The 16,513-nt window shown below is 41.9% G+C and overlaps 1 protein-coding gene across 2 annotated transcripts in view; it reads left to right on the forward strand.

Annotated features, from left to right (window-relative positions):
* grm8a (glutamate receptor, metabotropic 8a) overlaps window positions 1-16,513 on the forward strand; it is a 287,101-nt gene that overhangs the window by 253,228 nt on the left and 17,360 nt on the right. For both annotated transcript variants that reach the window (XM_084710663.1, XM_084710661.1), the window contains exons 11-12: window positions 763-1,184; window positions 2,738-3,104. In XM_084710663.1, the coding sequence (XP_084566789.1) occupies window positions 763-1,184; window positions 2,738-3,104 (789 nt within the window). The remainder of the gene's footprint in view (window positions 1-762; window positions 1,185-2,737; window positions 3,105-16,513) is intronic.

Here is a 16,513-nt window from a genome sequence, read left to right on the forward strand (position 1 = left end):
AGAAAAACACACAGTAACTCATTCTTAACTGCTTGGAAAATAAATCAGCTGCTGAGATGTCTTTGGGTGAAAGCACTGAGGATTTACAGTATATGTAAATAAATGTGGGTCATCAACGTCTTTCCCGTCATATCATGTAAAATTATCAAACAGTAACGTTAACCAGGAAGTGGATGAATGTTAATGTTAGCTGTAATGGTAGCTAATGTATTATCAAATGTGTTGTTTTACCTTGAAATTTTGCTCCATGTCGCTCTATATTGTCACTATTCATTGTCTTTTCAGTTGCTGATCAATCAGGAAGTGGTGGTAGTAGTTATGTCCTCTCACATTTGCCTTTATCTGGCCCTAGCTTTTCTTTTTTCTTATCTGTCTCTATTTCTGTTTACTCCATCTTTTTCCAATACATTTTCCAAACAGCCAAAAGCCTGCTGAGTTACTACAAGCATACCTAATCATTTGTATACCCATTGCTTTGTGGGCCCAAAGCGCTAATCGAGAAAATTGACAACTCTTCTGTGCTAAAAATTAGCCTCAGCATCACTCCATGCACAGCCAATGCAGTTCAAGTTCATGGTTTACACTCTGTGATGGATTTTATGACAGAGGAGGAAATTAGCTTGATCCATATGGCTTAAAGGTCCGTTATGAAAGCCATGACAAAATGTTAATGTTCACTATCATGTAAAAAGACTTTTTTGATGATTACTGAAGCACCAGTTTAAATCTTTAACATACATTATCAAAACTGTCTCGCCACAGGCGTCAGAGTTCACCTGTGAGCTGTGTCCATACGAGATGCGACCTGACGCCAACCGCACTGGCTGCGTTCCAATCCCGATCATCAAGCTGGAGTGGCACTCCCCCTGGGCCGTGGTCCCCGTCTTCATTTCCATGCTGGGGATCATCGCCACCTCCTTCGTCATTGTCACCTTTGTCCGGTACAATGACACACCCATCGTGCGAGCGTCGGGGCGGGAGATGAGCTACGTGCTGCTGACAGGAATCTTCCTGTGCTACGCCATCACATTCCTGATGATAGCGACGCCGGATGTGGGAGTCTGCTCGTTCAGGAGGATTTTCTTGGGCTTGGGGATGTGTTTCAGCTATGCTGCGCTGCTCACCAAGACCAACAGGATACACCGCATCTTTGAACAAGGGAAGAAGTCTGTGACGGCGCCCAGGTCTGTTGTTACACTCACTCCCTGTTCTGTGTTTTCAGTACACGTAGATTTGGATGAGTGTAGTGGCACTGAAGGTCGCTGTAAGTGTGTATTCACATAACCTCCACTTCTTCCTTACTAAACTGCTTGCAATCATTATTCATCATTTATTTTTCATCCATTATTTATGAGAGTCATGAACTCACACTCACCTATTGTACTGTTTGCACTCAATGTGAATGACTCTGGGAGAGAGCGTATCAACTAAGTGGCTAAAATGTTAATGCGGTATTTAATAGGGCTCAGGTTCATGTCCCTGCTACCCAGATGGTCACCTGTTTTTCCATCAGCACCACCCAGCTGTAAGAGTTACTGCTGTTCTACTGCTGTTTTATGATAATTAGGATTTCCAAATTGTTTTCCAGGAAAGAGGCACAAATGATTTAGCTGTTTTTTAGTTGTAGGTGTTATATAAGAACGAGGAAAGGGCAAATTACAGCAAATACATTGATCAAAAGCTGCTACACAATTGAAACAAGGGCACTGTGAGACATAGAATAAGGCAGTTAACATACAATGACTTTTGGCAGTGAGGATTTCAAGGCTCTTTTCAGGTTCCAGCGTGTGTTGTGCCTCCAGGATGTCAGGCACAAAGCTTCCTTTGAGCCTGGGAGCTTGAAGGAGCAGGTTGTTTCTTCACTAAGGGTGTGAGTGAAAATCTAGCTTTTGTTTTCTGGGTGTTATTTGCCCCCCATTTTTATCTCACTGGAATCCCAGATGATCATAACATTTCCACCATCCAGGACTCCGTGTCACTCCAACTGCTCCACATGGTCCCACTGTCCTGCCCTAAAATCCCATTATTACCTTTTCCCTGATCTCCATCCAGCTCTCAGTGTGAGTTAGTAGGAGTCTATGGCTGCACGTGAAAGAATATAATGCACTGCTACTGCTGCTGCCAGGTAGAAAACACCCTTGTTTTCAAGTTGATGGTCAAGGACAACAGCATAGACAGTCTTGACCAGCTATTGATTTAGAATTATTTTCTACTCTAAACTAATAAATGATGGCCCCAGTCACCCCAAATCCCTATTTTCCACAAGCAACAGGTTCTTAAAGCCTACCAGTGCCCCCTCAATGCCATCATCTGCTGAGCAATACAATAGAAATTTAAACTTTTTCATCGACAAAATTGCGGACATTAACAGTAGCATCAGCTCTCTCTGCTGCCATTGATTTTCCGGATATTTGTCCTCCCTCCGGTGGCCTATCAAATTTTAATACAGCGACTGTTAACTACACCTCTAAACACATTGAGGGACACCACCTGTTCCCTCGATCCTGTTCCCATTTCATTATTTCATTATTACCACCATCATCAACAGTTGCTTTGGTTTCAAACTTCTGGTTTCACAACTGGTCACAGTATGGAAGCACTACTTGTCTGGGTAACAACAGACATCTTGGTGTCAGTTGAATCAGCTTTCTGATCCTGCTGGGATCACTCAACAACAGGGAAAAGTTTTCTGGGAATATCAGGCTCCTCACGTCAGTAATCCTCTTCTCCTCCTCAGGTTCATCTCTCCTGCCTCCCAGCTCGTCATCACCTTCTCGCTCATCTCCGTTCAGCTGCTGGGGGTCTTCGTCTGGTTCGCGGTGGACCCGCCCCACACGGTCGTGGACTACGGCGAGCAGCGGACCCAAGACCCCTCGGCGGCGCGCGGCGTCCTCAAGTGCGACATCTCGGACCTGTCCCTCATCTGCTCCCTGGGTTACTCCATCCTGCTGATGGTGACGTGCACGGTTTACGCCATCAAGACGCGAGGCGTGCCCGAAACCTTCAACGAGGCCAAGCCCATCGGATTTACCATGTATACCACCTGCATCATCTGGCTGGCGTTCATACCCATCTTCTTTGGCACGTCACAGTCCGCAGAGAGGGTAAGTGTGTGTGTGTTTTATGTGCGTCTGTCCTGCTATATACCTAACCTGCATATTTAAACTGCTGTTTTTAACATTTTCTTTTGTGAACTACAGTCTACAGAGAGAGTGAGTATATTGCAGATGTCTGTACTTCATCCTCATCATATTTAGGAGTCTGCAGAGAGGATGAGGCCGTGGTGTGTGTCTGCTGGTGTGCACATTTATCTGTTGGATTACCCTGTATATGACCTGTTCTGGATTTAAAGCATTTTTTCTTTGAGACATCACTGTCTACAGGAAAGATGACTAAAGTGTGAACGTGTGAGTTTCACAGGTGTGTGTGTGTGTGTGTGTGCATGTGTGTGTATTTGTGCTGTGTAACACTAGATGTTTATTTGTGTGAAATGTCTTTTATAAGATAACAATTCACTGACAAGTGGGTGGTGATGCTGTGGTTTATGGGCTTTCTGTGAGCATGACTAAGCTCTCCTGAGACCATTTTGCAGCATTATTAAGTTTTGGAATCACCTTTTTGACTCATAAATTTGCATGTATTGCTATAGCAAAAAGTCTGCTTTCTCTTCTCCTCCCCTGACAACTTTTTTGAGATCAAAACTGCATCTCCTGGTGCTCAGAGAGAGATATATGTGCTTCAGTTGGAGCTGTACTAATGGCTTAGGGGCCAAAATCTCCTGACAATCCTCCGTTAGTACAAGAGGATTTTCTGTGTGGCTGATTGACTGGATCCACGCCCTAGTCCAGGCTTTTAGAGGGTTGTACTGTCGGGCTTATTCCTCCTACCTTTAGTCAATTATTGATGGCTGTATGATGTGAGTAAGATGTAACTTTCACAAGGTGGAGGTGTGTTTGTGTGTGTGTCGGCAGCCTTCGCAGGATTCAGGTTTCAGATAATGAATGACAGTGTCATTATCGATGCATAGTGCAATGTCTGCATGTTGATTACATTTTATTGGATATTTTAAGGTGTGCGTTTTTACGTACAGTTATCTACTGTATTTTACACTACCATATTCAGGAGGTAGTGCAGGTCCTTAATCGGAAGGTCAGTGTTTTGATCCCTGGCTCCTCCACTCTGCATGTTGAAGTGTCCTTGGGCAAAATACTGAACCCCAGATTCCTCCAGATGGCTGCGTCATCGGTGTATGAAGGTGTGTGTGAATGAGTGAATGTGACATGTTGTTGTAAAGCACTTAGAGTGGACTTGAAAAGCACTTTACAAAATGCAGTCCATAATTACACACTAAAATACTTAAATCCCTTAGGGGAGCAGTATCCAACCTTTGGGGCGGGTCCCCCAAGAAGTCCCAAGATAAATGTTAGGGATCACAGAATATTTATATGGCTAAAATTTAATTTCTTTTTGCTTAATGGTGGGTGTATTCACCTCCTCAGGCCTCGAATATGTACAGTATACAGTTAGTCTCTTCATTTAACCCGTCCCAGTATTAGGAGCAGTGGGCCGTCACTGTGCAGGGCCCGGGGACCATCTCCAAATGTTAGCCAGTGTCTGAAAATAAGAATTGTGTTTTTCTTGTTTTAACTTGAGAGAATGAGCCTTTTATATCTGCAGAGGGTGCAGATCCTCGTACACTGAGGCCGTCATGTTGCACTGTCATATTTCAACAGTTACCCAGAACAGACAAACCAAACACTGGCTCTAGATCAGGCCTTTTGCAAGTTTCGCTCCACAGTATCTTCTCCTGCAAGCTTGGAAGTCTTTGGAAAAGGCAGGTAAGACATGGACTGATTGTCTGACAACATGGCGGCTCGTACAGATGCAGCAGCTTCTCTTGGTCCTCTTGTTCTTTACCTGTGCCATGTAAATTTCCCTCCTTACCCCTTGCTTAACTTGTAAATATTTAAATTCTTAGTATTTAGTATTTTGTTACTTTTAGTATTTTGTTCCTATCCAAGTATTTTTAAACCTTGTTGTTCGATTACTTGATTGATGATAAAGTTGACTTTGAGGTGTCCTTTCATTTTATTAGATAAGAGTCATATGGCTACTCTGATACAGAACAGTCCACACATAATAAATCATTGTGTTTAGTTGCACGAAAGCAGCAGCAGTTTAGTGAAGCAACTATTCTGGTTTTAGCAATAAACCATCTTATACAGTTACTGATCACAGGTGTCACAGGTTGTACATCACAGTGCTAAACCTTTTTATACTGTTAATGCACACTCACAATAGATAGATAAGCAGTATATGGACACAGGCAGGCATGTGATAGATGGCATGTAAACTCATACACTGTAGAGATAAAAGATCCAAAGCAGTTTAGAAAAGAAATTAATCAAACTGATGACCAACAACAAAACAAAGTGTGTCCTTGACAGTGAATACGAGTCCATCTACACAGTCTCAAATATAAATTTTCTGTTCAACTGTGTCGTCCTCCTCTACATAACTCTTATATTCTGTTTTGGAGTGTCAGTCAAGCAATTTTCATTTCTTCCTCTTCTCGCGTCTCAGCCCATTTTCCTTTCAAAGGCGGGTGCCCGCCTCTGTCGCATGGCAAAAAGCTGACATCAAAGTGATCCCGTCTAATCACACATCAGGGAAATCATACTCTTGCTGGATGTTTCATAGTGTTTTTGCTTTTGCTCGCTCTCATTTTTCTGAGAAGCCTCACGAAGCCAAGGAGTTTTACAGTGGTTATTGATGCAGGAAGTTTTAAGTGGCTCGCTTCTTTTTTTTTTTTTTCTTTTTAAAAGCAATGACCTTTTTTCATTTCACCACATTCACGCAATTATGACCTAATAAGAAGAGCATTGCATATTCACTGTCCCCAGACAGAGGCTATAACCCAGTCATCATCTTACCTTTAGGGAGTCTTAATGTGTGTGCGTGGCTGCAGAAGTCATTTATGTGTGTGTGTGTGTGTGTGTGTATGCATGTGTATGTTATCTGACCTGCTGAAGCATCTTACAGGTTGGTCTGAGCAGTGTCTACGCCATGTTTGTTGAGCTAATTAGAATGTCCACCAGCGGCTTCTTGTGTATTTGCGTTTGAGTGTGTTTGTCTGATGTGTTGTATTTAATTGGAATATCCACCAGTGCACGTTTGTGTGTCTGTGTATGTTGTTTCTAATTGGAATATCCTCTGGAGTATGTGGCAGCTGGCTGGCTAACAGAGAGAGCAGAGGAGAGGGAGGAGAAAGACGAGTGAGAGGAATAAACAGGTAATGATGTGACTCGTTGATGGGGCTTTAATGAGGAGAGATCTACCAAGGGCATAGGTTTGGTTTCCGACGGGGGAGACGGGAAAGGTGGCTACAATGAAGTTAGGTGGAGGTTAGATGACAACGCAAGTCACATTATGATTAACTCTGTCATCAAATGGCCACCGTGCTCTGCCTAATCATTCCTCAGTATTGTCAGTGGTCTAAGATTAGTTTTAAAACTGCTGTACTTATTTGCGTGCATAAACACTCGACTATATTGCAACACAACAACTGATAGTCCCTCTTAGATACTTAGCGTGATTCATAGCATGAGAATACTTTGAATATCAGTTGTTCTATTTCGTCACTTTTTCATAATTTTTGCATCATGTTTGTGACCCTGCTCGCCCTGAAGTGTTTGAAAGGTTCTTACGGCAGCTGTTCATCTGTTATTGGCCTTGGGGCTTTGAAGAGGCACCTGTTGAGACAGTGGCCCGCGTGAAGGCTGTAGTACGAGGACTTGAATCTTCCACCGGGCGGGCTTCTTTTTAGGGTCACTGTGGGAGCATTTTAAACTTTGCCTTGGTTTTGGCAACAGGAAATCCTCAAGGTCCTCTTACTAGCACTTATCCAAAACTTTCAACCTGTATCTCGCAGTCTTATGCGATGTCTGTGCAGGCTGAGTAGAGAAAGCAGCACTGTAGGAGAGCAACAGCAGCTTCTAAAGTGTCTAAACGGATTGTGTTGAGGCACAGTATTGTGTAGGTCATCCACATTTTGGAAGCACTCAGTGCACAACACACTATCACTGTTGTTAAGCACTGTGTATACTTGACTTGACCATAAGAACATCCTTTGGATTATGGCTATGAGCATATACAGTGTGTGAAGTATGTTGAAAACCAAGATTGAATGCCAGTGACCTTTGACTCCTAATGCAACACTGCAACAACAATGATTTTATAAAGGATATTACTACATGGACATGGGAAAACCTTGAACAAGTGTTGTCACAGTTTGTTGCTGCATCTACCAATTCAAGGTAAAATTCTGCCGTGCAAAGCAAAAGCCTTGTGTCAACAATGTCAAGAAATGGCACCAGCCTCTCTGGGCTTGAGCTCATCTGAGATGGACTGATACAAAATGGAAAAGTCCACATTTCAGCTGGATGTTGTGTCCTTCAGGACAAAGCATAAAGTTCCGCCTAGACTGTTATCAGTGCAAAGTTCAAAAGCCAGAATCTGTGATGTAATTTGGGTGTGTTAGTGCTTCACATCTGTGATGGCACCACTGGTACTGAAAGGTATGTACAGGTTTTAGGTCAACAACCTCTGCTGCCGTCCAGATGACGTCTTTTTCTGGGACATCCCTGCTTATTTCAACAAGATAATGGTAGGACGCAATTTGGTTTTGGGTACTAGAAAACACACAAAAAAGAAAACAGACATTAAAAATGTATGGTGCATTATGAAGCGCAAAACTTTCAAAAACTTAAATAATCAGACAGAGATGGTTTTGGGTCAGTGCGCCATGAAGTGCTTGAAAGCCTCGGAAAATGACAGTAGTTTGACTTTCAGTTAAGACTTTTTCCCCAGTCCAACTACTGTTTATAAGGTCAAGAATGAATTTTGATGCTCCACTTTTCTTTGCCTCATTATCAGCTGTTAGATGTTTCAGGATCCTTTTTGGGGTCTGTGCTCTTGTCAGAAAAGCAATTTTCCTGTGTATATTTATAGGATACTATAATCAACCTTTGAGGAGTTGAAAAGGCACGACTTGCCTCTCACTGGGTCGGTTTGAAAAAGTTTTAAAAGGCCTCATTGAATGGGTGAAGAGCTGGATCTTTCTACGTGGTACAGTGAGATCAGCAGAGCTGTCAGAGTGGAGCAGAATAGAGAGGTGAAGCCTGTGAAGCCTGTTGGAGTGTAAAGCCTTCATCCAGTCCAGAACCCCCTTAATCTTCTTACACCGTGGCCCACAGACCCCTTCCACAAAGGACAAACTGATTGTCTGGTAGTATAGATAACAAAGATAGCAGTAAAGGTGTAAAATATCAGTGGGATTTGGTGTAAAAAATAGAAATGGATGGATCATAGTAAACTGTAATAATGTGACAAGACGAACAGGAAGGAATTAAGTATAAAAAGCAAATTACCAAACAAAAAGGCAGTCAGTCATTAATTGCATGACTGGATACTTGGACGAATGTAAAGAATCCGAAACTCAGATTGAAAGGTCAGTGCACATACACACAGGAACACGTACCTATAGCAACCATATCTATGCGTCCATATATCCTTAATTTACAGTTTGTGGCAAACATGCGGCAAAGCACTCACACATTGCAGACAAAGCAAAGCAAAGCAAAATTTTACTGGCAGGCAACTGATCAGAATAACTTTTTAATGGTTGCCAGTGAGAATAAAATCTATCAGAGGAACCCTTTATGGAAAATCAGATTTTTACCTACTTTTACCTACTAAAACATGACATTGTGTATCCAAGATTTAAAAGTACGAAGGATTTTCACAGTAGCAGAATTCTTCTGTGTGTAGTTAGGAAGGTCAAGGCAGTTACATTAGTGTGAATTTTTGTTGGAATCTTCCATTGGTTTTCCAATATGATGGTGAAATCTGAGTTTGTACTTCGAAACCACGCTGAAGAATGATTAGCTTCAGGCTTAAATAAAAACTTGTCATACATTAACATGAAGACCTTATCTCTCTTGCTACACACACTCTCTCTCGGCATGTGCATATGTGTTTCATTTACTGATAAAGGCAGATTTCTGTCCTCACCCACTCACCATCGCTTTCTTCTCTTCCCCTCCCATGTAGTTTTGTTTCGTCCCTTCCATGACCTCTTCGCATATGTTCATATTCTCTCTTTTCTTTCTCCCCCGTCTTAACACCCTCCCTCCGATTCCTCCCCATCGCTTGTGTTCTGTGCTTCACACTCTTCTCCTCTGAATGCTCAACATGGCTCTGAGTCACAGCAGGCAGAGAAAAGAGAGGAGAGCAAAAAAAAAAAAAAAAAAACAGACAGAGGAGAAGAGATGTAAAAGCGAGGGAGAGATGAGAATTGAAAGGGAAAGTTTCAGCGAGAGAGGGGGACATGCGTGGAGACAGCAAGACACGGAATAAGAATGTGAGAGATAAATTGAGAAAGGGAGAGAGGGATTCCTAACCATCACCAGCCAGGGAAGTATTGTTTTGAAATAGGTCATGCTACCATGCAGAGGCTGCTGGCTCCAAACAGCTTCTGCCGCACCCTGCAGAAATGGGAAAGGTTGTGTGTGTTGTGTGTGTGTGCTTGCCTTTGCCCCTCTCTGCTAGCTGTAAAGCCCTAACCACAGGGTACATCCTCTCTCCAGCTAGCTCTCTCTGTGTCAGCCTCATCATTTCTTTGCCTGACACTATGGATGGAAGACCATCTTTCATCTCTTTCTTTTTCTCTTCCTTCTCTTCTCCCCGTGTCTTCACATCTTTCTTTTCCTTTCTCCCCGTGAGCCACCTCTCCTGTTCTCCAGATGTCTTAAATATGGTCAGCTTGTTATCTCCTGCCACCAACAGAGGAAGAATCAGCCACCCTGCTGCTACCCACAAACCCATTCACTGCGTGTGTGCATGAGCATGTGCGTCTTTTTTATTTCACAGCATGTGTGTTTTTATTGTGTTTGTTTTTGCTTGCGCAAACACATATTTAAGTGGTTTAAGTTATTTCTTTGGTTTTGTTAGTTATGTTTGTTTGACAGTGTAGATGAGCTGAGATATTTTGTATCACACACCATGAACATGTCTGATTTGCATGTACAAGATGCACCGTTTTTGTCCATCCAGAAGATATTCTTCGCTAAACTTTTATATTTTTTATGTGAATCTGTGCTCAGTTTCAAACTTAAGTTTGTCCCTGAAGCAAAATAGTTCCCTAAGCTGAGGGGATTGTTCCTCAGAGCCTTTTAGATTGTCTTCTCGTGTTCAGACTAATGTTCTTTTGGCAGTTACTCTCATATTACAGCACACATGCACTTCACTTACCACGGTTACGGTTCTCTCAATTGATTAGATAATATCACTTGGTGCAAATCTTTTCCCCATGATGGTGAAGTCATGACCTGCCCTACTCTGACTCTGATTGGCTAGTACTCATTGCAGAATATCAGGGCAAGCCAATCAGATCCAGAGTAGGGCGGTACATGTCTTTGCTGTTTATGGGGAAAAAAAAAACAACTGTTTTTTTGACAGCATTGTTGTTAACAACCTTTCATAGCGTGTGTGTTAGCTAGCTTCTCCAAAATTAAAAACAAAGAGAGAACAAAAAGAAAATAAAACCAAACTGGATAGAAGATGAAAATGTTGTTCTCCTCAAAGAATATGGAAAGCACAGGCACATAACCCAAAGCAGAATTTAATCCAGAACATAACAAATACATGCAATCAGATGGTGTGAAAAAAAAAGTAATGGACAAAATCAATGCGAGAAATCTGCTGTGAAGCAAACCATAGATGAAGTATTGAAGAAATATGAACATATGACTGTGATAGCAAGAAAGGGGACAAAAACTGTTGAGATTCAATAAAACAATGTAGCTAACATTAATATATGAGACAAAGTTATGTTAATGTTTGGCTAGCTAGCTACAAAGGTGCTAGTGCTAATGTCAAATGTAATGTATCACTCATAGCATCCAGTGGGTTTTCTCTCTTCCTCCCCCTCAGTCACAATAAATTCAGTCATTGTCTTATGTTGCATGAATTATTTAACTTTTAAAGGACTGTCTTCTGTTTTCTAAGGCATCCTCAGATGAAAATTAAAGGGAAACCTTAGCTTAAGTGGTTTTGTGCAGCTGGGCACTGGCTGCTGTGGACATGAACATCTTGGTCTACATTAATAGGTACAGAGTGAAACAACAAGGCAGGCGGCACACCTGAAACCCAGCTTGGGAACAGGCTGAATTGTGCACTGTTGTAGTTTGAAGGACAGAGCCGTGTGTTCTGAACAGTATGACTCCACAGGTTTAGTCACTCAAGCTGCTATTCATGCACACCTGCAGTATGTCTCTCAAGGCCTCCCATTCACATTACCTCTCTGACACATTCAATATCTCTGTCTTACATTCACTCATGTTCCCACACACACATATAGACGCTAACCTTTGACCAAGGAATGACCCAAGAATGACCTAAAATTGCCCTTACATCAAAATCCCCCCTTTAAGGAATGAAGACTGGCGTCACTTTGAGTAACTTTCCTCATTTTTTTCCCCTCCCAGTGATTGTGTGTGGTCCTCAGAAGTATATAAAGAGCACACACAATCTATACACCTGCCTCACAAATCCATTTCTGCTCACAACACACACACACACATATACACACTGTGTTACGGCTCACTGTCCTCAGACAGATTTATGGCCGTGACTGTGTTCCCGGTGGAGGGCCGGTGACCGCCCAGATCCTTACCCGAGGTAACCGTCGGTAATCAATCTATAGTAATCTGAAGAGGTTGGGGGAGACAGCTGAGGAGAGAGACGGAGAAGCAGAATAAAAGCGACACGCTGAGAAGGAGGGTGGGAACAACAGCGTAAAAGAGAAAGATGGAGGATGAAAGAAGGGAACGGAGTTGGAGGAAAAGAAGAGAATGTAGCAAGGCAAAAATGCAGCAAAGAAAGATTGAATCAGAGTGTGGGAGTGCAGAGAGACGTCAACGATTACTAGCAGGCAGAGTCAAAGGAGGATGAGAGTTACAGATCCATCAACGCTAAAGATGGAGGATGAGAGACAAGGTAATGTTAGAGGGGAAGAGAAAGTTATCTCAAAGAGGAGAAGGAGTGAAGTTGAAACAAAGAGAGGGTTGAAGATGAGGAAGGAGCAGAGAAGAAGGTCTGAATCGGGCAGATGGCCAAAGCTCCGGGGTCATGGGTGTTTTAAGATCATCACTGACTCTCTGACTCTCTCTGTCACACACACATAGACCCACAGGCGTCCCAAACACAATTCTACACAAGTACCTTGGAAAAATTGCATTGCAGGGTTTATTGTAACACTCAATTTATTTCCATTTGTACCTCGGCTGGCCACAGGATGATTCAGCTGCAGCTTGTGTCAGAGTCTATAAAATCTGTAAAACTAGTTACTTAAACACAACATTCACCTAAACATTGTTTGCATTCACCATGACATAGTAAGCCTGTAGCTTGTTTTTAACTGTTCACAGAACTATGGTGCCTACTATTACAGTTTTTACACCAAAATTAGCATATATGCAGGATTTTTAAATGCAGCTAAACCTGCAATTGGCCCTTTTCCCATTGCCAGCAGACAAATCTACATTTCTGTTTTTTGTTTCTCATTTCAGTGCAGGAGAACAGAGACAAAAGCAAGTCTTTGTGTTTCCAGCTTTCACTGCTTTTGTAGCTTCTAACTAAACCTCCGTGGTTTGAAGTTTAGTTTGTACTTTCAGGCATCTCCTTTATTATATTGTTTCTTGTTCGCTTTCAGCTCTAAAGGAGTTTAGCATCTTATGACATTTTTTGTAGCTTCATGACAAAAGTCATGTCTGTTTGTATGAAAAAGGACCAAAAGAGTCCAAGAAGTTATAAACCTAGATGGAGGTGAGAGTTCTTCATTCCTTTATTCCAAAAAGGGAAAAACAAGCCAGATGTTAGTAAGTGTTATCTTCAGCAAGAGTAAACAGATGGAGATCTTTCATCATATGCAAAAACATCTCAGAGAGGCAAACACGTAAGTCGGTCGTTTATAGTAGTGATTTCTTTTGTGCATTTAAACCAAAGCAAATAACATCAATTGTATAACATCTTGACCGCGGCTGTTGAATTGGTTAAATATTAGAGTTTGTCAGTTAGGATTTATGCATCCTAAGGGGGAAAATTGCCCTGAATTAAACATACCAGGCTGCATTTTCCTCCCAGCCAGAGAACTACTCCTAAAGCATGAAATGTGTGATGCTTTGTAAACAACAACAACAACAACAAAAATCATTCATTCAATTTTTTTCTTGGAAAATTTTAGGGAATTGGACAAAATTGCAAGCTGTCGAACATAATGTTGATTTGTGTTGGAGTAATAGTTTGTCATTACCAAGTGCACAGCCTCAAATGTGGCAGCCCATATATTCAATAACATTGACACCATTTCAGTAGAAACAGAGTGTGTATGGCATGCCTGAGGGAAAAATGGACACGGTCTATAAGAGCTTTAAGTTGCTTCTTCAATCAAGTGTGTAGCTGATGTTGACATGCAGATTACATGTTGTGGATGCATAATTATGTAAATATGACGTCCCTGCACCATTGATTGCATTACAGGAAACTCTCACATGACAAACTGGTGAAAAATGCTTTTCTACTTTGTAGAAAAAATTGACCACACTACCTTTGGTTGACGTCATGATTAAATAAGAAAATATTACGACTCTGCCTTAGGTTTTGTCAATTTTTTCCCCCTTTAATTTTTTTTGTTGAGTTTTTACATATCAGAATTTAAGGTCTAAGAATAGATGCTATTATATGTATAGCTTCAAAGCCCCTGGAGGCAAATTGTGATATTCGGTTATATAAATAAATCTGTCTCGACTGAAACTAGCGTCAAACTGTAAACTTTATTTGTTGAAATTGAATTAAAACATACTGAGCTCTATTTTTAGAATCAGACTTGCCAGGGAACATTCTGATGTTCCCGCATCTAAGCTCATAACTCCTCCAGTAGCAATGATCAGGGATCACATACAGAGAGCAGCTCACATCTGACCAATGTTTCTTTCCTCTGCTGGATTTAGACGTCATGTCGTCTTTACTCTGACAGAATTTACCAATCCTTGGGGTGATTATCTTCAACAAGGCTGTGTAAGGGTGGAAAAAAAAAAAACCCCTTTCATTCATTTTTGAAGGAATAGGTTTTGCAATCTTGTGCAGGGTTCTGGTGGGATTTGGTCGTTTGGCTGAAAATGGGGAGAGACAGACAGCAAGTGTCAGATCCTGACATCAAACAGTGAGATGTTGAAGGATGGGGGGGGGGGACGCCCAAGGGGGGACCTCACACAGAGATGCTTGCAGTCACACACACACACACACACACTTGCATAGACACACACATGCTTTGCTGTCGCAAACACATACGTTTAAGCACACTTACACGCACACACACACACACACACACACACACACACACACACACACACACACACACACACACACAAGAACTCTTCTCAAGGGAGCAATATAGACAGGCAAAGAACAGTATAAATCCAAACTTCTGCACAAAGTTCCCTTTCAGCGCGCGATGCAACAGTCATCTCCATCAACCCTTACATCTCTGTTACTACTCTAAAACGACAAACATCATATATGCTGTTGTATATTCTGTTTATTTTCCACCTCCACTCTAGCTGACATTTCTTCATCTCTGCATGTGTCAGCCTGTAGAGCGGCAGACTGCATGACAAAGCAAAAAAATATATAAATAGACAATAAAAGGCTTCACCACAGGCACTGCAGCTGACTAACTAGCTGTAACTTTGTATTCAATTTTAAGATATACATTTTAAAAATTCTGATTGTTTTAGTCTATTATGAGAATAATTTATTAAGTATTTGGAGCGCATGCACAATATTTTAAGGAAATTAAGTTGTATTTATTAACCATGAGGATGATAATTTAGCAAAATGAAAAACACTGGAAAATTGATTAATGAAGGCACTGTAGATACCCCAATGTAATTAGTGCTTTACTGCTGTCCCAGTAGAAATTCAAACTTTGTTGCCTTTCAAGCTGTTGCTGTGCAGATGCAATAATTTGGCATGCAGTCGCTGGCAATGGTAAAGACATACTTGGCTCGAGCATTTTGGAGCTCTGTCAGACTCGAAGTGTCAGGAAGCAATCAGGGCTGAATCAAGAATAAATAGTCTGGTCAACAAAGAGTTGTGGGGTAGTGGCATGAGTTGTCATTCCAGTCTTTGCTTCCAAATGGGTTGTGTTCGGCAGTTTATTTTTGGTGTCCTTGGGCAGAAATTCTATATTAACCTTTCAGCATACTAATTCAATTGGTCTGAGAGAAACGTAGACTGGTGCACCTCCTCTTGACTTCAGAGTTTAGAAAATCTAGACCTTGACAGGAGACTTTGGCCAGTCGCAGGTCATTTCGGAGAGAGGGTCGACTGCTCTACGTGTCCCTTCAGAAGATGAAAGCATGAATAAGTGGTGAAACACCCTGCAGAAAATCCTGCAACCTGTGATACATTTACAGTAACTCCTTTGCATACAATGACTTATAGTATGAAATGTGTGTGAAGGACATTTGCGTGTTCACATGGAGCTTCGGGCTCATTATGTTCGATGACACGCCGCTCGTATTGACGAGTGATAAAGAGGCATGATGACAAACAGTGGGAAATAACTTTTGAAGGGAGACAGCGGTGTTTGTGGCGTATTCTCGTCTCATCCCGCTGTTAGATGGCGTTGCAGCTGCCTCCGATGCCCGAGGCGATCTGCCCTGGGGCCGTGAAGTGCTGGAGGGGTGTCTTTGAGAAGGAGAGTCGCGGCGAGAGCGGCCGCGTTCTTGGCGAGGGTCACGTTGTTGAGAGCAAGCCCTGCGAGGCAGGAAATGACGCCCTCTGCTGCTGTTTGAACCTGTGGGTTTAGTGGGAGGGGCTTAGTGGAGTGATGCGAGGCAGCTGGAAGGTTTTGCATTGTGCATGTTCCTGTAGCTTTAATGCTGCTGGGGCGTTTGAGTGTCGACCCTCATTAAGTGTTAAGCCATTGGAACAAAGGGCAAACTATTTTTGTTTGTATGTGAACACACTGGCATGTTGAACCCAAAATGTGAGTGATAAGGTCTGACTGATAACTTTTGTTCCATTCTTATGTGTATACTAATGAATACTTAGCCTGCAAACAGTGTACGAGTCCATCAGAGTAGCAGCTGCATCTGTGTGTGTACTTTGATTTGAATTACTGTTAACAGAAGGGCGTCATTTCCACTTGTAGAGTAGGACTATTCCACCTGAGAAGATTGCAAAAGATGCAATAATGAAAAAAGAAAAGACAAACAATGTCAGCTTGTTCCCTCTATCCTACTCCACTATCCAAATAAAATCACTATAGCAACCAACCTGACTTGTCAGAAAGCTGTTTGAGCTTTACTGCAGAGCACACTTAAAGTTCTCACTGTACTATTTTTTACTTCATACAGCAACTTTAGAATACATTACAACAAAATGGAAA

Source organism: Lutjanus erythropterus, chromosome 22, assembly GCF_056507025.1.
Source record: "Lutjanus erythropterus isolate fLutEry1 chromosome 22, fLutEry1.hap2, whole genome shotgun sequence".
Taxonomy (NCBI): domain Eukaryota; kingdom Metazoa; phylum Chordata; class Actinopteri; order Lutjaniformes; family Lutjanidae; genus Lutjanus; species Lutjanus erythropterus.